General features: G+C 39.4%; 2 protein-coding genes and 1 pseudogene across 3 annotated transcripts in view; 1 reads left to right on the top strand and 2 right to left on the bottom strand.

The window, feature by feature from the left end:
• LOC146714760 (E3 ubiquitin-protein ligase RNF19B-like) overlaps positions 1-24,792 on the bottom strand; it is a 230,548-nt pseudogene that overhangs the window by 92,104 nt on the left and 113,652 nt on the right. The gene's annotated exons all lie outside the window — the stretch shown is intronic.
• On the bottom strand, positions 6,906-14,238 carry LOC146714766 (uncharacterized). Its single transcript, XM_085451116.1, has 4 exons — positions 14,115-14,238; positions 13,927-14,027; positions 7,713-7,868; positions 6,906-7,396 (listed from the first exon to the last, which is right to left on the bottom strand). The coding sequence occupies exons 1-4, from the start codon at positions 14,206-14,208 to the stop codon at positions 6,938-6,940; spliced, it is 810 nt and encodes a 269-aa protein (XP_085307242.1). The 5' UTR covers positions 14,209-14,238; the 3' UTR covers positions 6,906-6,937.
• Positions 17,420-24,792, top strand: part of LOC146714767 (uncharacterized) — a 53,878-nt gene continuing 46,505 nt past the window's right edge. Inside the window, exons 1-7 of the mRNA XM_085440521.1 lie at positions 17,420-17,530; positions 18,056-18,133; positions 18,231-18,333; positions 18,432-18,544; positions 23,903-23,961; positions 24,046-24,171; positions 24,449-24,544. Coding sequence (XP_085296647.1) covers positions 18,094-18,133; positions 18,231-18,333; positions 18,432-18,544; positions 23,903-23,961; positions 24,046-24,171; positions 24,449-24,544 — 537 coding nt within the window. The 5' untranslated portion in view covers positions 17,420-17,530; positions 18,056-18,093. The remainder of the gene's footprint in view (positions 17,531-18,055; positions 18,134-18,230; positions 18,334-18,431; positions 18,545-23,902; positions 23,962-24,045; positions 24,172-24,448; positions 24,545-24,792) is intronic.

The following is a 24,792-nucleotide window of genomic DNA, read 5'->3' on the forward strand; positions in this document are numbered from 1 at the left end:
CTTAACACTAAACCTTAAAAAATGTGAAATCTTAGCTGTACACAACTGTAATCAAAATACTATTAACAATATACCAGTAAAAGAGGAGGTAAAATACCTTGGTTTAATAATCAGTAAAAATACTAATGATCGAGAGAATAATAACATAACTCCTAGATTAAATGTAGTTAAAAAAATATTTAATCATTGGTTAACACGTGATTTATCCATATTAGGTCGTATCTTACTGTCTAAAGCAGAAGGACTTTCAAGACTCATATACCCCTGTTATTCAATTTTTACATCTCCTAAAATGATTAAACTGTCCAATTCTATTATATTCAGCTTTATCTGGAAGAATAAAACACATTATATACGCAAATCACAATTAGTTAAAGACTATGAAAACGGGGGCTTGAAAGCTTTAGACTTTGAATCTATTATTGCTGCATTCAGGCTCAGATGGATAAAAGACTGCATTTCCTGTCCTCAATCTATGTGGTACCATATTCCAAACAAACTCTTTAATAAGGTCGGGGGGTTAGATTTTTTGCTCAGATGTGATTATGAAATATCTAAGCTTCCTCTTAAGTTGTCTAGTTTCTATAAGCAAGCTTCGAATTTTGGGAAACTAATTTTCACCCACAATTTTTCACCTCACAATTCTGTGTTGTGGAATAATAGGGTTATAGTCATCAATAAGAAGTCCTTATTTAAATCAGACTGGTATGATAACGGTGTATGTTTTGTTGTTGATCTGCTTGATAGAAATGGAAACTTGCTATCTTATGAAGAATTTATTGATAAGTATAAAATAGAGATTTCATTTAATAATTATAATAAGGTTTGTAAAGCGATACCCACACCGTTGTTAAATCTTATCGTAAATACTTTAAAGTATTCATTAATAAGAACATGCTTACCTTCACTGACGATAGGTAATACCTCAATAAAGGACAAACAATTTAATAATAAGTTCATCTCTAATACCTTTAAGCAAATAGTATTCTGCAACTACAATGTCAATGTCAGACATGACCTTGATAGCATATTGAAAGACAAGTCATTTTCTTTTTACTTAAAATACCCACTTGCGCCTAAAATGAAAGAAACACACTTCAGAATCATATCAGGCATTTATCCAGTTGGAGAATTCCTGCATAAAAGGTTTAATTTTGAGGCCGACTCTTGTGCTTTCTGTTCTTCCGATCCAGATCTATTTTTCACTTGTCAGTATGTTAATGCTTTCTGGTTTGAAATACACTGTTGGGTTTCACTCAGAATTTCCAATGTACCTGCCTTCACATCTAAGGATATTCTTTACTTTATGGACAATCTGGATTCTGAAATCTCAGATGTTGTCAATTTTGTAATAGTGCTATGTAAGTTTTTCATTCATTTATGTAAGTGGAAGAATGCCTCTCCTATGTTTACCGTCTTCTTGAATTACTTTTGTCAATACTTTAAGTCACTTAAGCTTATTTCAAATATGAACAAAAAAACTGCTGTACTATACTGTAAAATCAAAAAATACTTGCTCTTCTAATTTTCTTGCCTGTGTCAAAAGGTCTATGTTCCTTATTTCTTTACTCTAGAAACTTTTATTTTCTCCCTGTAAAGTTATGATGACTTGCTTCACCATCTTTATAATGTAAATTGTTACAATTCTGGTCTGTTTCCTTGACTTGTTTTGTATATGGAAATTTGTTTCAATAAAAAAAAAATAAAAAAAAAAAGCCTGTGGAGGCTGCCATCTTGCAAATTTGGAGCCAGAGTCTGCGCAGTAGTGACTTGAGGTGGAGCGACTGTGTAACGCTCCCGCCCACACACCCGCTGGACTTGACCACAAACACGCCCCCCTACACTTTTACTTAGCCCGGCGGCTGCTCGAGTTTTTTTGCTGGTTTACCGCGACTAACGACTCGTTTAATTAAGGTAAATACAACCATGTCACTGTTATAAAAAAGACACACAGCTTATCATTTTATAGTTCTAAAATCACTCTGTTGTTAATTCGTTAGTTAGATTAGCCGCTAGCATGTTGGAGGCTTGTTGCTAGCTAGTTAGCGATGCTACACAGTCTTCAACACTTATGTTTTTTTTTATCCATTTTTAGACAGCGATGAGATCAGCTGCACACTCTACAGAGGCCCAGAGTTACTGCATTATATCAAAAATATAATGCTGTCCTTTGAGATTTTAACAGAAGACTGTGAGTGTAATGGATCTAAAACTGTTTAAATCTCTACAGCCTGGTAACATGGAGACTTTAAAAACATCAGCAGAACGTTTCAGTAGTGTAGTCTAATTTGTTCTGTTCATTTAATAATAGAGTCCATATTATATCAACAGCTACATTCACCCTGGAGAGAAACTAGTGAGGGAGACCATCAGGACTAAGCTGGGTTTCCTGGGTCCAGAGGTTTGGAGAAACTTCTTGCCTTTCTTTCATCACAGCTGTCCTGTGCCATAAGTTCTGTTGACCCACTGAAAGAGGCTTCATTTAAGAAACACCAGGAAGACTGAAGCTCATGGCATTGATCAAGCAGGACTCATGATCTTCACCAGCAGCTCCCTCACAGGGAAATCTTCAGCACTCCTCTGTAGGCCGGCCCCAGGAGATGGATAAACCCAGCATTTCATGAACACTGTGATGAGACCCTGTGTTTGTGTAATGTTATAAATACTCAGATACTCCCCAGAGGCTCCGGACTTTTACATAAAGATATTATATTCAGTCCTGTAGAAAGTTATATATTTAAAAATATATGATCCTCTCTGGTTACTCTGGTATGAATAACTCTGCATCACTTTATGGTAAATAATCCACTATGTGTAAAAAAAAAAAAAAAAAACTGTGAAAAAATTCCAGATGACAAGATTGTAGTTAAACATACAAGTGACGACCTTTGACCTTCATCAGGTTTTATTTAATTGTGTTAGAGAAAATCTCATATGCTCTTCATGCAGCTGAGTACATCAAGTGTTTAAAACGGAAGCTGTGCAGGTCTGAGATCAGCAGCTTTGTGAAACACCAAACTGTGTCCTGTTAATGCTGATATATAGTGACACAGTTACATGAGTGATTAATCCTTTTGTTTTTTTGTCTTTAACTTTATCAATAAAACAGCTGCAGCTTTCACTACAGCACGTGTGGTACTTTAACCTTTGTACTGTTTTCAACAGTTCATTTTGCAGTTAACATGTGAACATGTTGGATGATCTGTCTGCTGTCACTCGATGGGGCTGAGGTCTGAATCTGAGGGCAGCTCCTGTAATCACAAAGACAACAGAACCATCAAACTCAGATATAAATTTTATCCCTCAAAATTGAAATAAAGATGATTCTTCTGTCCTCACACACTCAGGATCTGAAGTTCTTCTCTTACATTTTTGTCAGTATTACAGTACACTACAGTACTTTAATCCATAGTTTCTGATTAATGAGGAGTTACTGAAGTACAAGCTTTTAAAAAAAATGTTACTGTCTTTACAGATGTGGCAAGAGACTGAAAACATGCTGTTGTTTGCACATATTTAATATTCAGCTCTGCACATGAGCTGAAGCAGGGTGCAGCCTGTTGCTTTTACAGTATAATACTTGTAATAAAAGTACAGTAACAGTAATTAGTGACTGAGCAGCCCGGGGCGTTTCTCTTGATTTCTTTAGTAAATTCATTCACCTGCACAGCTAAACGAACCCTGACAGCCGAGTGCTCATCCTAGGTCTCAGGAGCTAGCTAAGGACGGTAGTTACGGATTAGCTTACAAACACGTTTAACTTACCGAAAAGTGCAGCGGGGCCTCGGGTCCTTCTGTCGGGTAGTCCAGTTTACTGAAGAACACCTCAGGCTGTCAGGTTAAAACACTCGGTCGTGTTTTCGTAGCGTAAACGCTGGCCCTCCTCTCAGAGCCTACGCTCTATTTGCTATTCGCGAACAGAGATACGCAAGTTTCTCCGTGACTGCAGCTGTCAGTGAAAGCTCTTATCATGACGTTTCACCCCAATTTAACATCACCGCGGTAGGAATTAGAATCAAACTTATGGGAGAGGAGACCCCTTGAACATCAATCAGCGTGATGAGAACTATTGAAAACAAAAGAAAGGATCTTTGGAAAAACATTATCTAAGGAGAATTAATTAATTTTAGTCTGATCCCAGTCCCATCCGCTAACATGGAGGAGGCGGGGTTTATGACCTATACTGCAGCCAGACACCAGGGGGCGATAGAGACGTTTTGGCTTCATTTTTGGGGAGCTGTCGCGTCGTCCATGTTTTCTACAGTCAATGGTGTCGGCACATAAGGACGCTGTCATAGCCTGCCGACGACGTTGATTAGCTGCGTATATACGAATGTGAATCGCATTATTTGCTGGACTATGGGATAAGGTGGCATTGTTCTAATCTAGGGTTGCCAACCGTCCCTTAAAAAACGGAATCGTCCCGTATTTAGAAACAAAAGTACACGTCCCGTATTGAGCTAATAAGGGACGCACTTTGTCCCGTAATACAGTGAGAATCAAAAGTAGTCTATAAATGTTAATGGAATTAACGCTTTGTTTGAAAACATAATTCCCAGCCCCTCTCCTGCTTTGTGACCAATGAGCTGACAGCACACTTATGACAATTCGAGTATGACAATTCAGATTACCGCTCATCTCATTGGTCGAGGAAAGGTCGCTTGCGGAGAAAATACCGGAAGACAACAGATGACCACAACAAGAAGCATGGCCAACAGGGAAACAAACGCCGACACTGCGGTGCAAGTCTCGGACGACAGTACACCTAAAGCTGGGCAAACACTGTGCGATTTTTTCAGTCACGTTATTCAGCTCCTGCTCAAACTGCACGATTGACTCGCAGGGGTTAGAAGTTCATAGGTCACGATGCAGGGTCTCACACTATACCGCCCGATGCTCTGATGCGACCTGAGTGCTCACACTGTGCCTCCATAAAATGAAGGTTATAACAGAAAATCTGTCGCTCGCTCTCTCTGTCTTTCACTCACACAGACACACCACCACCATCAACTTTGCTAAATTGCTAATGAAAAACATTGATCAGGCAGCTGTGATTAAGCAGCAGTGTAAATCCAACTATTTTCACGGTTGTTGTGGTCGTGATAATTTTGTGATGCCACATCGAAAAGGCTCAGATGAGCTTTCCAAAGTTCTACAAGTTGTGCCTCCATCGCTTGTGTCCAGATCACACGCTGCACAGCCGTGCTGCTCCATCTTTTTCACCGACGTTTACGTGTTTGCGCGTGAGCAGTGTGAGCGGCTGCGGTGACACCCTCACGAGCGATTGATGATCGGGAGCTGGTCGTGAGGCGTTAATCGCTTCTCGTTACCCCACGTATACTACACGATGCACGATGAAGGCCAAAATCGGGCCGATCACCAAATCGGTCGCACGACTCAAAAATCGGCTCAAAATGGGCCAAAAAATCGCACAGTGTGAGCCCAGCATTAGAGCAGCAATGTTTGTTCCCCTCAGAGAAAGAAAAAAAGGCTGCAAAAGTACAGGGAGGAATGGGAAAAGGAAAACACTGGGCTGGGAAAATGCACGATAACACCTATAAAGCGCACTGCACTGTGTGCCGGCGCACTTTTTCCATAGGCATGCTTCTAGTGGTGGGCACATGAAGAACATGAGGGGCGTGAAAGCTCGGGGAACCCTTAACCAATTTCTTGTCCACCAGACCACGGCAGAAGCAGATATGGCATGTAAACACTGGTTTGTTTTTTTTAAACCCTCTGGTTAAGGTTAATATGGGCATGTGCAGTGAATATCAGCGCTATGTGGCCAGAAGTGTGATAATATAATTTATTTTGTGTAATAAACAACTGCAAGGATAGATGATTACAACAAATAGATGACTAATACATAAAAGTAATACATAGATGAATAATGATGATGAGTTATGATGCGTAATCATGGGAACAAGTGGGTTTACAAACAGGAGCAGCTGATTAGCTTTAGAAAAGCTGAAATAATACCTCAACTGAAGCCAACTGTACTAAATGCACCATATGTGCACAGTTACAAGAATGATTTTGTTCTATTGCTTTCTATTAATTTATATAATTTTAAGTTAAGCAGGACAGAGTTCTTTTAAAGAAAGATTTACTTATATTCTCAAAAGTTAAGCATGACAGGCTTCTGTTTAAGAAAGAGACCTGTTTTACTGTGTTAATGTTGTCATTTTGAGCTAAAAATAAATGGCTAAATGATCATTTGTTTCCCATATGGTCATATCACAAAGAATATGCATCTGCTTAAATCAAATCCAAGTCAAATGGTTAAAAAATAATTTCACACACAAAAAAAAAGAGCTACCACACAGGGAAGGGTGAAGACAACTGGGTTGCCCGGCCCTGGCCACGAGGTGTCCCTTATTTATTTTTCAGGGAGTTGGCAACCCTATTCTAATCCCATACGGGAGCAGCCAGTCACTTACTGACTAGCACTGCAAAACAGAATTGTTGAAGTTTTAAATTTAATTTCAATTCAGGTTCAGTTTTTTCTTGTGCGCAATGCATATTTTCTGTGCGCAGAGACCGTGCCAGCAGTGCGCAATTGCGCACGTGCGCAGCTTAGAGGGAACATTGTTCCCTATGTTGGTAATGTTGCTTAGCAATATAAATTCCAGGTAAGTACTATTTTCAGTTAAGTGAGCTATCAGCAAATGCTGTGTAAAACTGGGAATAAACTCACTGAAGACAAACTCGGCTTAAATTCATTTTTACTGATGCCCCTCGGTGATGTCTCACACTAATTGACAAGCAACTCCTTCAATAGTAGCACTTTCCTGAATCATTGCATGTTTTATATGAAGAAGATTTTTTTTTCAGATCTCCACAATAAGAAACAGATAAGAAAAGACTGATAAAACACAGGAAAGAAATTATCTTTGATTTTATTTTTTAAAATTAAACATTTATCCTTGTGTTTGCATTATTTCTGCTGCCATACAGGTATGCAGGTCTGCCTAGGGGCAACACCACTGGAGCATGCTCCATAATACTGCCCCGTCTTTCCTGCACATTCAGTAGTGAGATTCAAGCATACAAAACAGAACTCTATCTTACATCTGGGGCAGATGACATTTTTACATTTCTTTCTGTTATGCTCCACCAGTGACCCACAGGTGGGACAGGCACGAATGGAGGGACAACCACTGACATCCTTCACAGACTCAAAGATGATATCTTCACAGTTTTTCAGGGCTTTTAGTGCTTCATTGCTGCAGCCATCATTATCACAGCGGTCTGACCGTGGCCGTGTACCCTTCCATTCCCTCAAGCACTGCCAGCAGAATTCGTAGTTCCGACCTTTTTTTCTGGTGCACAAGCTGCAGCAGACACTCAGGTTGGATACATCCTTTCTCACAACAGATGAGTTGCATCCAGGACACTGTGATATAGTAGACAGTGGATTATATCCGTATGCATAGCCATTAGTTTTAAGCTAAATCAACAAGGTGTTCCCAAAAGATTGAAGGGGGCATTTTGTCACATACCGGAAAAATGAAATGGTCAAAGGTACCATAAAATTCAAATGACATTAACCCCTGGAGGGCCTTGGGTCGATTTGTGGCTCTAAGACCAATAGTGTATGCATTTTTCTAAGATCCTCCAGGGGTTAAATAAAAATAAAAGAACAGACTGAACAATTGCATTAATATTATTAGTCAACTAAAATTTCATGATTGATAGAGCATAATACTCACTAATTTGGAATCGAAGAAATGCTTGGAAGCATTTAAGGCCATGGTCTTTTCAAAGTGCTCCATTTCCTCAGGGGTCAGAAGTGCCATTTTACGAACCTCTGCATAACTCCACTCCTTATCACACTTAGGCTGGCCACACACAAATTTGCTTTCACCCTGTATTGAAATATGAAATATATATATATATTTTTTTTAGAATGTCAGTTTGGAAACAAAACACTAAAAAGTCTTACAGTGCATCTAGACAGCGATTCACTTGTTCTACATTTTGCAATGTTACTGCTTTATTCCAAAGTGGATTAAATTAAATTTTAATAAGTATTCACACCATTTGCAATGAAACTCAAATTGATGTCCACCATAATGAATTAATTAAATACACCATTAAGTAATTAATTAAATGTGGCAATAATTAATTAAAATTGGAAATAAAAAATTAAATAAATGTTTACGACACATGTAATTAATTAATTATTGCCACATTTAATTAATTATTTAATGGTGTATTTAATTAATTCATTTTGGCACAGTTGACTCCTTCAGGTCTCACCATGAAATAATTTTATCTGTCAACCTCACCCATCAAACTCAGGGGGCGGGGTTAACGCTGATCGAGTCAAAACCATTGCTTTAGCCTGGTGGCCATTGTTTTTAGCACAAAACAACCGGCATGTGGAAACTAACAGAACTGAACCTTGAAAAACCCTGTTTGTGTGTCACCAAATACCGTTTTATTATTTTTTAGCTAAAAATGTAGCGGTTTAATTTTCAGATGTCTGGTCGGTTTGTCAAGATAGAGCCTCTTTGCAAAAGTGCGTCGATGATTTCGGAGACGTCTGCGCAGTCTCACGGCAAAGCGTGGGATAGACCCGCTTGCCTCGCAAGCAATTGAGCTGTTATTAGAGCACGTGTTGGTTATTACCAGCGACAAAATGCAGGTCCCGGTACACAGCTTAAGGAGGAGAGAGAGCAAATAATAACGATTAACATCTGATCTTTGGGTTTTTGTTCAATAATCAGCGTGACCTGCGTATAAACCAGAGGCGGAGCCAGACATTTGAAACACCTGGGGCTTAGCCCAAAGAGTAGTATGCATGTGGGATTTTTTTTTTTTTTTTTGGGGGGGGGGGGGGGGGGGGTAGAAATGACTGAAAGATTAATAGGCTCTGTGCAAAAAAGAATGACTTCATATAGGGAAAAATATATATCACATGTGCAGGACACCTTAAACTAGTTTTTTAATTAAGCAGCAAGGCAGAACAAAGTCGGGGCTGTATCAAGACACGAGGACTAAACCCCAATTCAACCAGACCCAGAACTGATCCAGAATTAAAACAGGACTACAACAGTTCAAAATCAGGACTACTGAGGACTTAACCAAGACAGAACCACAATCAGAACTAGATGATAGCACTAAAAATCATCATAGACCTGCACTACACTTGTTTTTTAATTCTACCAAAGTACACTATTTAGATTGAGAAAAGTTTATATAATTATTTAGCCTTGTTGTGCAAACAAGCCTGCATAACTTAATAAATATAGAATTTGAAAAATAACAAACCTAAAAAGAAACACTAGGTACGAGATACATGAGTACCTATGATACGGTGATACTTTTGGTAAACAACCATTTGACTAACATGTGTGTCTCACCTGCTCTTGTTCATCTGTTCTGTCCTCGTTCTCCTCTCTCTCCCTCTTTGTGCTGACAATCATCAAATATACAGTTGAAACCAGATATTTACTCTTCAGATAAAAACACTTTTTTAATTGTAACATCAAATCAGACTAAATGTTTATTTTTTTAGATTGATAAATATAAAAACATATTTGTTAACTTTAAGAGTAAAGAGAGAAACTGTCTGTATTTCTTAATAGCAAATGGCACCAAATTGTATTCAAACTGAGCCACACTTATGGAGCTCCACAGTTCTTTTTCTGGTGTTTTGGTTGATATCTCTTGATTTTCCCATGTCACAGAAACAGGCTCTGTGTTTTGCCTTATATGCATCCACAGGTGTGCCACCAATTTACTCACATGGACTCTACTAACCTATCAGAAGCTTCTTCAGCTCAGAATGGAATCGTCTGGAGTTTTCTTATTAATTAACAATAAACTTAGTGTACATGTACTCCTAAATTTGATGAAAGTGATAAAAAACAGAAAGCTCTGTCTCTCTTTATTGTGACATTTAACTAATTCAAAATATATTTCAATATTTATCTAAAACAAAAATTTACTCTAAATTGATCTTGTACAGTAAAAATGTTTTATTTTTTCTCCCTAAAGTGTATGTAAATATCTGGTTACAAATGTGAATATCCTGCTGTGTCCTGAAATCCCTCTTGTTTTGCATAGAAATATACTGAACAACATACAAAGCACAATATATAAAATAACATTTACCTGAGTTTTTTCTTTGAAAGAACCCTCTAATGTCCATTCTTATATTTCAGTACATAACTGAAACCGAATTAGTCGGGGAGGGTAAGAACTGAAAATATGAAATAAACACACGTAAGCTAAGACTCTCTAAAAAATAGCATTTGTTCGGCTTTTCATTTCGCCATTTGTTGATTCACTTGAAGAGCAAGTAACGTAATATTGGTCAAGTGATCAGTTTCATATCAATCTTTCGTGATTCACCGTCATATTTACATTATTTGTACGGTACGAATGATTTGCTTTGGTACCTGGTCAAACTTAAGCTCTCCTTAGTATGGCTGGCTCCGTCTCTCCAACAGCACACTCACGGGCAGCAGCTGCCCCGCCCCCTCGCTCAGTCGCTTAGTGCCTGAGCTCGGATCATACCAATATCAGGGGGGGATTCACGCACAGTCGTAAATTCCCACAGTGTGCACTATGTGCTTCGAATATTGTGTGTACTTTTTGTTTTATACAGTTGTCAGCCAGGCATCTAACTATGAAAAAATTACACTCCAAAATACCCGGGGCTTCTGACAAAACAACCCGGGCTTAAGCCCCGTAAGCCACCCCCACGCTCCGCCCCTGGTATAAACGCATAAAAGAAATAACGTTGGTGTTTCCGTCATGTAGTAACTGGTAGGTTTAACTATACAAAGGTTGTTCGACACTATAAAACACATACAGACTTCATGATGTTGGGCTAATATTTTATTGTTAATATTAATCATGAGAATAAACGGCCCTGTACACCACGGAGCGAGGTCAGCACCACGTTATCTTCAGCTCTCTGAGTTAACCCAGAGTTTCACAGCCGAAAATGTCGGCAGCATCAAACTAATCTAACAGTCATCTACGAATAATTCATGTGTCATATCAATATGATTTTACAGAAAATCATAATTATTCCAGAGACGTGAAAATCTACAGCATAAAGAACACAAAAATATAGCAGTCTAACGCAACACTGTAACAGAGATGAACCGTCAGTTTGTCACAGATCAAAGTGGAATGAAAGTGATTGGTTGAACAGGTGTTCGTGTTCGTGATGTGTGTTTTCTGCATTTTCATCAGCGTAAGAGACTCAGCAGCAGATTAGAATAACATTTAATAAATCACTAAATGAATCCAAGAAACGAGCAAACCTGTTCCAACAATTTGAGTTTGTGTTCCCTCAGCTGCAGACTCGCTGCTGTTTAAATGTTTGAGAGGAAGATTAGATATAAAACAAACGTCAAACAAAGTCAACGTACACATTTGATATGAGGCCAGGAGGTATAATGGCTGTGTCCTGTTTTAAGATCATATATGTAAAATTGTTGTCTGACTTGTGTCGATCCAGCCGCTCAGAGTCCGTGGTTACCATGGTTACTGCATAAGCAGCTGTAATGTAAACAGCTGGCACAGCGGAAACCTACCGGCGACATGAGTGTTTATGTTTTTCATTGCAAAAGAACTGTCTGAATGGTTAACTGAAGTTAACTTGGATAAATTATAGTTAAGGAGTATCACAGATAACGCCTACGTGAGCTGTGTGACTGTTCACCACTACACTGAAATAAGTAGGCTATTACTGAAATACACAAATTATATGTTAACCTCATTTATTTTCAGTTAAGTAAACTCTAAAAATTCTAACAGACAGCTGGTGCTTAGAATATAGTTGAATAACTATTAAAAACCAGATGATGTAATATTTCTGTCCAGGTTGCAGTCTTCATGATGAAAACACTGTTGCAAACTCTGCTCCTCTCAGTGGAAATGCGCCTTCTCTTCTCTTTCTTTAAAACATTTTAAAAGTCAGTTTAATCTCAAAATTCACTGTTAAATCCAAAACACACCAGATAAAGAAAAGCGAATGGTTCAATCTAACACATGTGCCAGTGAACCATTAAACTTAAGTCAAACTATGCAGTTATGAAACATAACTTTAACCTCAGCCAAACCGATTTGCTCAGTTGTAAATAAAACAGCGAAGTAAACGTGACCCGACAGACAGAACCTGAGTGAATGAAGTCCAGCGTTTAACCACTGAGAGCTAAAACTAAGGTGAGGTTTCTAAGCTGTGTGCTGGTGATTGGACATCAGCCGCTGATAAAACTATAAAGTGCTCTGTTGGGAAACAAATTCCAGCAGCTCTGCGCTCGGGGAAAAACTATATTTACTTATCTTGTGCAGAAAAATGCGCCGACATTGTGTCATATCAGTCAAACTGTGACTATCACCAGGTAACGTGGGCATGTTTCTTGAATTAGCAGCAGGAACGCTGGGGCTGTGGGCTCGGTGCACTCGGTCAGCTGACTGTTAGCAGAGCAAGTAACATCTCTGAAAACATCTGAGCACTTTTGCAAACATGTTCTATGTTGACAACCTGACCAGACATGTGAAGATTACGCCACGACATTTGCGGCTAAAACACTATTAAAAGTGTAGTTGGTGACAGAAAAACGGGGTATTTTAAAACTTTACACCACCACCATTGCTGCCTGTGATCTGAAATGCATTCTGGGATACTTGGCTTCATTTTTAAGTTCACACAAGCAATTGATTATCTAGGATTGACTTCTTTACTTACTTTGCTCGGCAACCAATCAAATGCTAGAGAAGCTGCAGTGGCAGTGTTAACCCCGCCCACTTAGTTTGATGGGTGAGGCTGATAGATAAAATGATTTCAAGTTGAGACATGAAGGGGACAAAAGTGCCATAATGAATTAAATAAATAAATCATTAAATAATTAATTAAAACTGTCATTAATTATTTAAATGTGTCAATAATTAATTAATTAAATGTGCCGTAAATATTTATTTAATTAATTATTTCCAATTTTATTCAATTATTGCCACATTTAATTAATTATTTGATGGTGTATTTAATGAATTCATTATGGCAGTCCTGGCGTTCCATAACCTAACACTGACCATTAAAACCACAGCCACTGTGCACCAGTCACACACTGTTCTTTACTGTAAATCTATCACAGTACAGCAAGCTAACCTGTTTACCCTGAGCTAAACTGCAGATGATTCTCATGCAACCTTTAAATAACACAGTCTACCTCAGTTTGATTTACTGCATAATATGAAACAAAAAAACAACAACAACAAAAAACCCCACAATATCATGTGTACAGGCCCATTATCTGATTTAACAGCACAAGGACTTAGGTGTAAGCTTTAAATTTATCAAATACCACTGAGCAGCCCTTACTTTTATATCTAACCTCTTATCTTCCTCTCCTGTCCTGTCTTTCTTAATTTTTTTCATTTAAATCAGCTCTCTTTTATTTCTCTCTGCGAAATACAGCAGCAGGACATTTTTACAAAATGCACACAGTGTGTTTGCTGATGTTTGTGGAGCTGATAGAAACGCTGGATTTGTAATCACTTGCTTTTTTTTGTAAGTACGTCTTTGGTTAGTATTGAAATGTTTGTCAAGTCACAGCAGCAATGGGTCTGACAGATGAAGGGTGCGAAAAAAAAATTTTGCGCCGGGACGCAATACTAATTTTACAAATGCTTGCAGCTTCACGTCATGCAGAAAAACTCGCCACGCACGTGGCAATAAACTTCATTAACACGGGGATAGATCAGGATCTGAAAGAAAATACTATATTGTTCTACAAATCGCGCAGGACAGCTGTTACAACGGGATAATACTTTTATATCAGTTATATATGTTGAAATTGGCAATAAGAGAGCAGATCGGGTTTTGTTAATAATGTGACGCTCCATCTTTTAAAATGGAGGCCTAATTATTTTCAAAATAATACTAACAAATGATCCTACCTCTTTCAACAACCTGAGACACCAGTTGGTGAGAGATGACGGGGTCACAACATGACCGCAGGACATCCGAGCTCTTGGAGACTTGAAACCCTCACACAGAACTACAAAAAAGAAAAGGTTTAATCACACACACACACAAGAAGAATAACATTGAAATGGATCGAAAGATAACATTTTCAGCTACTTACAGTCAAATTCATCCTCTCCGTCTACAAGTTTAAGTGTAGAGTCCCGAGGATCGTAACATTTCTCTTTTTCAAATGCCGAATTTAGAAAGCTCATCTTTCGCTGTTTATCTATCTAACCTGCAAAGTAGGGTAACGACGAACAACCTTAGTGATAGACTCTAAATGTGTGAAACTTTCAATTTCATTTCAGCTTAGGTTTCACTTCAAGTCACGTGATTTTTCTATAAACTAGCGAGCCAGTGCCTATTGGCTAACAAGAAGTGCACCGGAAGAACCACCTCTTGATATAGGCGGGGTAATATCATATATATCAGCGGTCCCCAACCCCCGGGCCTCGGATCGGTACCGGTCCGTGAGTCGTTTGGTACCGGGCCGCGAGAGTTGAGGCTCAGGTGTGAAATGTATAGTTTTCAGGGTTTTTATCGGTTTTCAGCGTTATTTTGTTATCGTTTTTATCGTTTACTCGGTTTTCCTGGGTCTTTTCACGTGTGTTATGAATAAATTTTCTTTTTTTCAGTACCGATACTAGTTTTATTTTGTTGTATTTATCCGCGACACCTTAAAGGACGGTCCATGAAAATACTGTCGGGCATAAACCGGTCCGTGGCGCAAAAAAGGTTGGAGACTGCTGATATACATCTTAAAACAACATAAAATGTATTATTCATTAATAAAACAAGCGGGAAATGCTGACAAACACAATGTGAATAATACAACTGTGATGACATGAAATAAATGACAGAAAATTCGACTCTTCTTACAACTTCTGCAAAAGTGATTTTGGATGTATTATTTATCTTTCATTTATGAGGAACAACAACTATATGTTGATAGTAGTATCACAAGTTAGTATGGCTAATAGAGTTGTATTAGCTGTTTTCTTTTGTTGTTGTTGTTGGGGTTTTTTTTTTTTAGTAATTTGAATTCCTAAAAAACAAAGTAAAAGAAATCGTTTTGCTGATCACAATTCTGCATCCAGCCACAGCATCCAACTGTCACTATTTCTCTAGGTGGCATGACCGGGATTTGTACTGAAAATCTGAGATGTACACTGTAAACAGAAATGGAGACAGCATATTTCCTTGTGGCACTCCTTTACTGTGCATCACCAAATCAGACAGAGCACTGCCCAGTCTCACATGGAGGCATGGCTGCCAGGTAATCAGTAATCCATCACGGATGTGTTTACTGACACTTCTTGTAGCTTCTCTGTCAGTAGCAGTGGCTGATCATATAAAAGGCACCTGCAGAATCAAATAAGGTAATTCTCACTGTACGGCTGTTACTATCCAGATGGGAGTAAGCTCTCTGCAGGTGATAGACGACTGCATCACCCACTCAAAGATTTGGCTATATGCAAACTTAATAGGATGAAGCAATGTGGTGTGAGAGCAGCTGGTTGATAGTTATTAAACTTTAACTGTGTTGACTTCTTCAGTACAGGAACCATACAGGGTATTTTTAATATGACTCAGAATCACAGATAGCTGGCTGTCAAACATCCTTAGAACTTTGGATCTGATGCCGTCAGCACAATTGGCATAAAGTTGAAAAGCTGGAAATATATTCAGTTAGACATGGCTAAAGTCAGGAACAATAGCCATAAAACACTAGAACACAACCAGATGTGGCAGATGGCTGCCTCTCCCTGGGCCTGGTTGGGGATAAGGGGAAGGAAGACAGCAGCTGTGTCTGTGTTTGTGTTTCTCATTTTATTTTGATAGCCTGTTGTCCTGCATGCATTATGTTTAGTTTTGTTTCCCCTGTCATTAGTCTGAATTAGTTCACCTGTGCCTTGTTTTCCTCACCTGTGTTCCATCTTCTAATTACCTTGTGTTTATTTAAATCTCCAGTTTCCTTGTATTCCTTGTCGTGTCATTGTCTCTCATTATATGTGTACCTGTGCAGTCAGTTACAGGGTTCACTTTAGTCGGAGTTCTCTGTGAATGTGTGTTTTGTTTTCCAAAGCTCCAGCAATAAAAGCTGTTAGCGTTTAGTTTCCATCTTGGTGTCTGCGAACTGCCAGCCACACATTAACACTTGACAGTAACTACTAATGAAATTCTAACACCGTCATCATCCAGGCCCAGTGATACTTGAGTTTCTCTTTCATTCTGTTACTGGCTTACAGTAATTCGCATGATGTTTGTGATGTCAGGTGGCCTTACTTATTTACCTTCTGTCTGCAGTTGCTGTTACCACAGCTGTGCTTATTGCCTAAACTTAATTTATAGGTAGATATAATTTGTTCTTCTGTAGAGTTTTTCACAAAGTAGCTTTTTCTTCTTTATATAATATATAATTTATATAATATAAATATATTATATATAATATATAATATCCATCCATTAATTCATTCGCTTCCGTTTATTCTTTTTAGGGTCGCGGGGGGCGCTGGAGCCTTTCCAGCTGTCTTAGGGCGAGAGGCAGGGTACACCCTGGACAGGTCATAATATATAATATAATTTATATTATATACTTTTATAAGTCTTCCCGTGAAACAGAAAATATTTTGCAGTTATGTTTTAGTTTTCAAGGCAGATAGTCTGCAGTGTATTTGCAATCTGTTAGCCATTTTTTCAGTCCTGTCTTTTCATTTCTTGTGAGATTGTGAGATGTATGGATTTATAGAAACTACACACCTTTACTGGATATGAGAGAACCAAAAAAGAGGATTTTGGAAACCTTTTCAATTGTATAAATGCTATATTATAAATAGATATTTGCAATCTAATATTAACATCTTGTTAGATTGATAAAAGAAAGGTTTTGAACAGTTTGATCTATGTAATATTCTGTGTTAAAGCTTTTGTCATATGATATTTGCATTTATTTAGGTACACGTATTTGAAGCTTCAGTGTTTTAATGTGCTCATAGCCACTGTGTTTTACTTTTGTTGGTTTTTTCTCTGAGGAAAATTTTATATTAATATACATAATAGTATAAGTAATAAATAATATAAAAATAGTGCAATATCGATATTAATTTTAAACAACACATTCATATTTGGCAAAAAGAATTTTTGTGGTTATAGACGCTGGTGTTTCTGAAAACCATTGAATGCATCATATTAGTAGGTGGGGCTTCAAGCGAAAGGGAAACTTAACTTTTGTTGTTTCATTTCACAGGAGAGGCGTATGTGACCTCCAGCTTCTAACTATTCGTCGAAATATATTTAACTTCCACTTAAAAATAAGCTCATATTTATAGAGTCATTTGAATTACTCAACTACAAAAAACGCTCAATGAAAATTTACCAGGACTCTGTAGAGCTCACTTGTAAACAGAGGCGTTAGAAACGTATGTAGGAGTATGCGCGTGAGTCACTATTTTAATTAATCACCTTTAAAACCTTTACTAGAAACAGCTGTCGGGAGTCCTTCAAAGCACCTGTTCAACAAACTCGCAAATAAAAGTAAGTAAAACTTTGTTGATCTAGCACCTTTCAAGATATAAAATCACAGAGTGCTTCGTAAGATCCAACAATGGATACGAAAAAGAAAAACGACAGGAGTTAAAATAAAAGCGCATTTAACTGTTAACTTTGCCTGGAACGATATTTAAATTGGACAGCCTTCTGAAGGTTGACGGAATCTGTCCTGCTTTATGTTCTAGTAATATCTGCAGCAAGCAGGGGTGAGTCAAGAGGGTGAAGGTTATTTTATTTTATACCCTAGTTTGGGCTGTTTACAAAATAAGGGGCTTTGGACAAATGTTATATGCAGTTAAACTATTTAAATATTCCAATTTCTGAAATGGAAATCAATGAGTCGTTCATCTTTAAAGATCCATATTTTTTCTCTTTTGAATATTTGTAATTTCTCAGTAATAAGTCAAATATTGTTTAAACAATTTATGCAATTTAATCAATGGAATAATCGATACTGTAGTCAATGTACTGTAAATCTATGTACTGTTCTGTAAATTTGTTTTTACCTAGGGTTTCACTATTCAGTGGAAGAGGATACATGATTCAAAATGGCTTTCCTCTTTAGGTATCTTACTGATACAATCTGTGGTAAGAGATCAACAGCTTTTAAACCAGTTGATTATCCACAGAAATGTAAGAGAAACAGTTATACAATTTAAATTGATCATTGATTATCTCCTTCTAGCCAACAAGTACCATGGGCTAGTAAACCAAGGAGGAACGTGTTACTTAAACAGTGTGCTGCAGGTGCTGTTCATGACAAAAGACTTCAGAGAAGCTGTGACAAGGTTTGTTACAGAGCTTAAAATATCAAATATTTGTCTATATTTAAAGTGAATAAACACTGCAGTGAACATGTATTACCATGTGACTTTGATTGCTGTAGGAACCCTGGAGCAAGTCAGTATATTGATCACCGTCTTAACACTTTGTTTGATAAACTAAAGGAAAATACAGCTTACACACATGAAATCAGTTCAAAGCTGGACATCAACCCAGGTACAGTAAACATTATCACACACTTACAGAATCTGTTTGGAAAACTGTGTCAGCTTACATGTTAAGTTGTAGTAACGTAAAATGTAATGTAATTAACACCTGCTTTATATTTTTGTTGATGTTCACAGCATATATCTTGTCCACCCTGCCTGTATAATTAGAGATCTGTTGTGGTTAGTACTGTCTGAAGGCAAAGCTCATTTACAGAAGATGATTTGCTGTGGCACTTATAAAGATAAAAACATTTATATAATGTTTTGTGAAAATAAATTTTGTGAGAATAAAATACCAAGAAAAGGGGCATTAAGAAATAACTACATTTATTTATTTTATAACGAGTTACTCTTTATATCTTTAACCATACAAGCAATAGCAACAACATACACTCAACAAAAATATAAACGCAACACCTTTGTTACTGCTCCCATTCCCCATGGGATGGACGTAGAGACCTAAAATTCATTCCAGATACACAATATAACCATCCCTCCCAAACAGTGGTCACAAATCAGTCCAAATGTGTGGTAGTGGGCACATCTGCCATATTGAGATAATCCATCCCACCTCACAGGTGTGCCACATCAGGATGCTGATCTGACATCATGAGTAGTGCACAGGTGTACCTCAGACTGCCCACAACAAAAGGCCACCCTGGAATGTGCAGTTTTTTGCGCTATTGGGGGTCTGGGGACCCAGAACCGGTCAGTATCTGGTGTGACCACCATTTGCCTCATGCAGTGCAACACATCGTCGCATGGAGTCTATCAGATTGTCAATTGTGGCCTGTGGAATGTTGGTCCACTCCACTTCAATGGCTGTGCGAGGTTGTTGGATATTCGTGGGAACTGGTACACGCTGTCGTATACGCCGGTCAAGCACATCCCGAACATGCTCAATGGGTGACATGTCCGGTGAGTATGCTGGCCATGCAAGAACTGGGACATTCTCAGCTGCCATCTGCCCTGAACAATGTGAACCATGATTCATCCGTGAAGCGCACACCTCTCCAACGTGCCAGACGCCATCGAATGTGAGCATTTGCCCACACAAGTCTGTTACGGCGACGAGCTGGAGTCAGGTCAAGACCCCGATGAGGACGACGGGCATGCAGTTGAGCGTCCCTGAGACGGTTTCTGACAGTTTGTACAGAAATTGTTTGGTTGTGCAAACCAATTGTTCCAGCAGCTGTCTGGGTGGCTGGTCTCAGACGATCTTGGAGGTGAACCTGCTGGATGTGGAGGTCCTGGGCTGGTGTGGTTACACGAGGTCTGCGGTTGTGAGGCCGGTTGGATGTGCTGCCATATTCTCTGAAACGCCTGTGGAGACGGCTTATGGTTGAGAAATGAACATTCAATGCACGGGCGACAGATCTGGTTGACATTCCTGCTGTCAGCATGCCAATTACACGCTCCCTCATTGCTTGTGGCATCTGTGGCATTTTGCTGTGAGACAAAACTGCACATTCCAGGGTGGCCTTTTGTTGTGGGCAGTCTGAGGTACACCTGTGCACTACTCATGATGTCAGATCAGCATCCTGATGTGGCACACCTGTGAGGTGGGATGGATTATCTCAATATAGCAGATGTGCCCACTACCACACATTTGGACTGATTTGTGACCACTGTTTGGGAGGGATGGTTATATTGTGTATCTGGAATGAATTTTAGGTCTCTACGTCCATCCCATGGGGAATGGGAGCAGTAACAAAGGTGTTGCGTTTATATTTTTGTTGAGTGTAAGTTGATAAGGTTTTTTTTGTTTTTTAAATTTACAAATTTATAGTTAGTTTAAAAATTGCAAAAAATGTGACACAGAAAAAGTCTTTAAAACTTTTGGACATCAACCTCATTTAACCCTTACATACTGATATGTTTCATGTCTTGACAATATAATCAGGGTCAGTTTTGAATTCTTTCATAAGTGTTTGCACCAAATTTTAAACTAATCTATTTAGAAAAGATAAATAGGCTATTTATTAGTAAAGGGGGGTAGGTAATACTTAATCTTTCAGAGAACACAGTGTCCTTTTCCGGGTTGACAGCACTCTGTAGCATGTTTTTTTCTACCAAAAAATCGCAATATCATTCTGCTGCTGATCTGTGGCTGGTCACAGGGGCCTAAGCAGAGGAACCCAGACCTCCCTCTCCTCAGCCACCTCCCCAGTTTACTCAGGGGAACACTGAGGCCTTCTCAGGATTGCTGGGGTATAAAATCTCACCAGTGAAGCTTGGTTCTAGACAAGCGTCTCCCCTGGTAGGACATGATTGGAACACCTTGCCCAGGAGGCTTTCTAGACAGATGCCCGTTCTATCTCAACTGGCTTGTTTTGGTTTGGAGGAGTAGTGGCTCTACTCTGTGCCTCTCTTGAATGACTGCACTCTTCACCCATCTCTATGAGAGAGCCCACCCCATATCTCCATGCAGTGTTGCAGAGGAATGTCGATCAAGATAGCCCAACAACATCCAGAGCCTTATCTACAAATCTTGTCTACCCCAGGGGTCCTGCCACCAAGGATTTTTTTAAAACTAACTCACTGACCTCTGCCCCAGTGAAGGTTGAGTCATCCACCACATCCCTAGGCTCTTTGTGTTGGTAAGATTAAGGAGGTCCATGAAGTATTCCTTCCACCACCCAACTACAGTAGATCCTCAGTTGAAGTCAGCAGCCCCACGCGCACTATACACCTTTTAAGTAGAGCACCGCGTTCCCCTCCTGAGTTGCCTAACAGTTTGCCAGAATCCCTTTGAAGCAGTCTGAAAGTCGTTCAATTACCTCACCAAACTCCTCCTACACCTGAGTTCTTGCTTCAGCTACCACCAGACCTGTGTTCTGCTTGGCCTGCAGATACCCATCAGCTGCCTCTGAAGTCCCACATGCTAGCCAAGCCCGATAGGGGGCGTTCTTTTTAAGCTCTGGTGGAGGTGTACGTTCTTGCATACCAGGGCTTCTGAAAAGCATTCCCATTGCACCCTCACTACACATTTAGGTGTGCCAGGTCTGGGCAGCACGGTGGCACGGTGGTTAGCACTGTTGCCGCACAGCAAGAAGGTCCTGAGTTCAATTCCACCATCAGGCCGGGGTCTTTCTGTGTGGAGTTTGCATGTTCTCCCCGTGTTTGCGTGGGTTCTCTCCGGGTACTCCGGCTTCCTCCCACCGTCCAAAGACATGCAGCTTGTGGGGATAGGTTAATTGGATAATCCAAATTGCCACTAGGTGTGAATGTGCGAGTGACTGTGAGTGTGAATGGTTGTCTGTCCTTGTGTGTTAGCCCTGTGACAGACTGGTGACCTGTCCAGGGTGTACCCTGCCTCTCGCCCTATGACAGCTGGGATAGGCTCCAGCGCCCCCCGCGACCCTGAAAAGGATAAGTGGATGGATGGAGGTCTGTCCAGCATCTTCCCTCACCACCTGATGGAACTACTTAAATCTGAAACCCTATTTTCAAACATGTTTGAACAATAATGTTCTTTGAAGACTCCCTGTCATTGCCTAAGTGAGTATTGAAGTCCCATTAAGACAACTAGATGGAGCACCCTCGAGCTCTCCACCCATGGACTCTAAGAAGACTGGGTACTCTGAACTATTTGGGATATAAACGCCAAAACGCCAAAACACAGACTTAACAATGTGGTGTATGCTGTACAGTGCAGCGAGGAATGCCCAGACTTCTACATTGGAGAAACCAAACAGCCACTTCACAAGCGCATGGCACAACATAGAAGAGCAACCTCCACAGGACAAGACTCAGCTGTCCATCTGCATCTTAAGGATAAAGGACACTCTTTCGAGGATGCCAATGTTCACATTTTGGACAGAGAGGACAGATGGTTTGAAAGAGGAGTGAAATAAGCCATTTATGTCCACTGTGAGCGACCATCTTTGAACAGAGGCGGTGGTTTACGACACCAACTCTCTGCCATCTATAATCCAGTTTTGAGATCCCTTCCCAGACGCCTTAACGCCCACTCACATCCTGGGCCATCTGATCTCAGGAATTCGCATGATAAGGTGGGGCCAGGTTTCACAATGAACTCACCCGAAACTCTGGCTGATTGGGACCCACACCCAGTTTCACACCTTGGCTCAGGTGATTAGAGGATCATCAGGGGGTCCTTTTGTCCCTCTGCGGGGGGAAACTCCCACTAGGTTTATATCTGGGACTCTCCACCATTTGACCTTAGAATTGAAGAAGCTTCTCGGATGAGAGATGAAACGTCTTCAAGCAACTTAAAGAAGTCCAGACGCTTTTCTTTGCAAGCTCCTTTGACTACGATGACCTGGATGACTGAGAACCTTCACAGACACATTTGGGATATAAGTACAAATAACTGTTCTCAAATTCAGTTCTCGAATCCCATTCATACATTCCACCTCCCAATCACCAGCCTCAATTGCCATGCATCTGTCACTAGGGCCTCCGCCCTTGGCCACTGCCACATGCTGCACCTACCCCTCCTGCCCTACCTAAGACATTAAGCCATAACAGCTGCAATCATTGAAGTACTGTATCTGCATAAATGGCAGAGTAGAAGTACTCCTCACATCAAAAGAAGCTACGTAAGGCATTTCGGGTATATCCAACCAGGAGGCCCAGGGCAAACCCAGGACACACTTGAGAGACTTTATCTCTTGACCAGCTTTGGAATGTCTTGGTATCCTCTGGGAGGAACTGGAGGAGATGACTGGGGAAAGGGAGATCTGAGAATCTCTGTTTTGACTGCTGCCCGCACAACCTACACCTAAGCAGTAATAAATGGATGTTATTTGTTAAAATTATTATTATTATTATTATTATTATTATAATTATTGTAATATTTAATTAGACTATAGATCATTGTAGCATCCTTTGGTGTCTGAATGACCTTTTTCTCTGTCTGTATCATATATATGATCACTCTTAAGCTGTGTTTTTCTTTTAGTTTCTTTTTTTTTGGCTTTTTTAAATCTCACTGTTTTGAGATTTCCCCTATGATTATTTCTTGATAGTTTCCCCAGTATTCATTTATGTGAAACTCCTCATTTCCCCAATCTCATTATTTACATGTTATACTGAAGTATAAATAAAAATAATAATTTATAATGTTAAATAATATATTTTCATTTAAACCTTTATGCTGCAGTGCACATACAAGGTGTGCTGCTGAGTGCTTTGTGGAGATCCTAGATTCTAGAAGATTACCTAGATTTTAAATGCAAGTATGAATGTGTCGAGTGAAAATATTGTTTTTGGAAAGCTACAGGGATTCTATGGCATTTGTTAAAATGTTCAAATCATCATTATCATGATCTTTTTAAGTACATGTTACATTGACAGATGTGTTATAGCATTTTTTTTTTCTTCAATACCACCATACGAGGTGACGCAGCTGAGTGCTTTGAGAAGATTCTCAGTCTAACTAGTCCTGAAGCCTCACAGGTAAAGACTGCAGTTTAGATATTACAAATATGTTAATTAAATTTACATATAAGCTAACAACCTTTTGTGTGGTTGTCTTTTAAGATATTCCAGGGAGTGCTGACACACAGGAACAAGTGCTCTACATGTAGTACAGAGACAGGAACAGATGATCCATTTTGGACTCTACCTCTTCAACTGGTGCAATCTGACACCAGAGATTACAGTGTGGTGAGCACTGATATCTTGTCTACCTCTTTAATGCATTCAGACTTTGCTAGAATGTATTAGTTAGACTAATTATGACACTAGTTATATCTAACTTACATTTCAGCACATTTTGATTAGACATTTCACCATTTAAGTGAAACTCATTTACATAAACATTTGCAAAAATTATGGGAAATGATTTATACATCAGTGGTAGCAGGTTTGGGTGGCGTAAATGACCTTCTCGTTTAATCTGTTAGTAAATTTCAGCAGCAAGTGACATGAATATATTTTTCAGACAGATGCCGTTGCCAAATATTTCAGTCAATCAGATGCTGGTGGAGGAAACCAGCTATACTGTGACAGGTGTGCATGCAAAAGTGATGCTGCTATTGTAAGTTATCATTTTTATTATTCCTATATATATCCACATAGCAAAATTGGTATGGCCCAGATCTGGCCCACACATTGTGCTTACATATGGCCCACATACCGCAAAGAATGACAGCATTTTGGTGGCCCAGATCGGGTTTGCCAGAGGTGGCCAACACATGGGCCAGCACAAGGCCAGTTGCAGACACATTGGTGGTCCTGTGCTGGCCCATATGTGGATTACCTCTGGCAAACCTGATCTGGGCCACC

The sequence above is a fragment of the Copadichromis virginalis genome, linkage group LG3 (genome assembly GCF_057382275.1).
Source record: "Copadichromis virginalis isolate Kocher_CV1m ecotype Utaka linkage group LG3, C_Virginalis_male_GT1.1, whole genome shotgun sequence".
In the NCBI taxonomy this organism is placed as follows: domain Eukaryota; kingdom Metazoa; phylum Chordata; class Actinopteri; order Cichliformes; family Cichlidae; genus Copadichromis; species Copadichromis virginalis.

Coding starts and splice junctions, on each gene's coding strand:
- LOC146714766 (XM_085451116.1), bottom strand. CDS start 14,208: ATGAGCTTTCTAAATTCGGCATTTGAAAAAGAGAAATGTTACGATCCT. Junction 7,869..13,926: donor GTCTCAGGTTGTTGAAAGAG/GTAGGATCATTT, acceptor ATTTCAATACAG/GGTGAAAGCAAATTTGTGTG. Junction 7,397..7,712: donor ATTTCTTCGATTCCAAATTA/GTGAGTATTATG, acceptor ACTATATCACAG/TGTCCTGGATGCAACTCATC.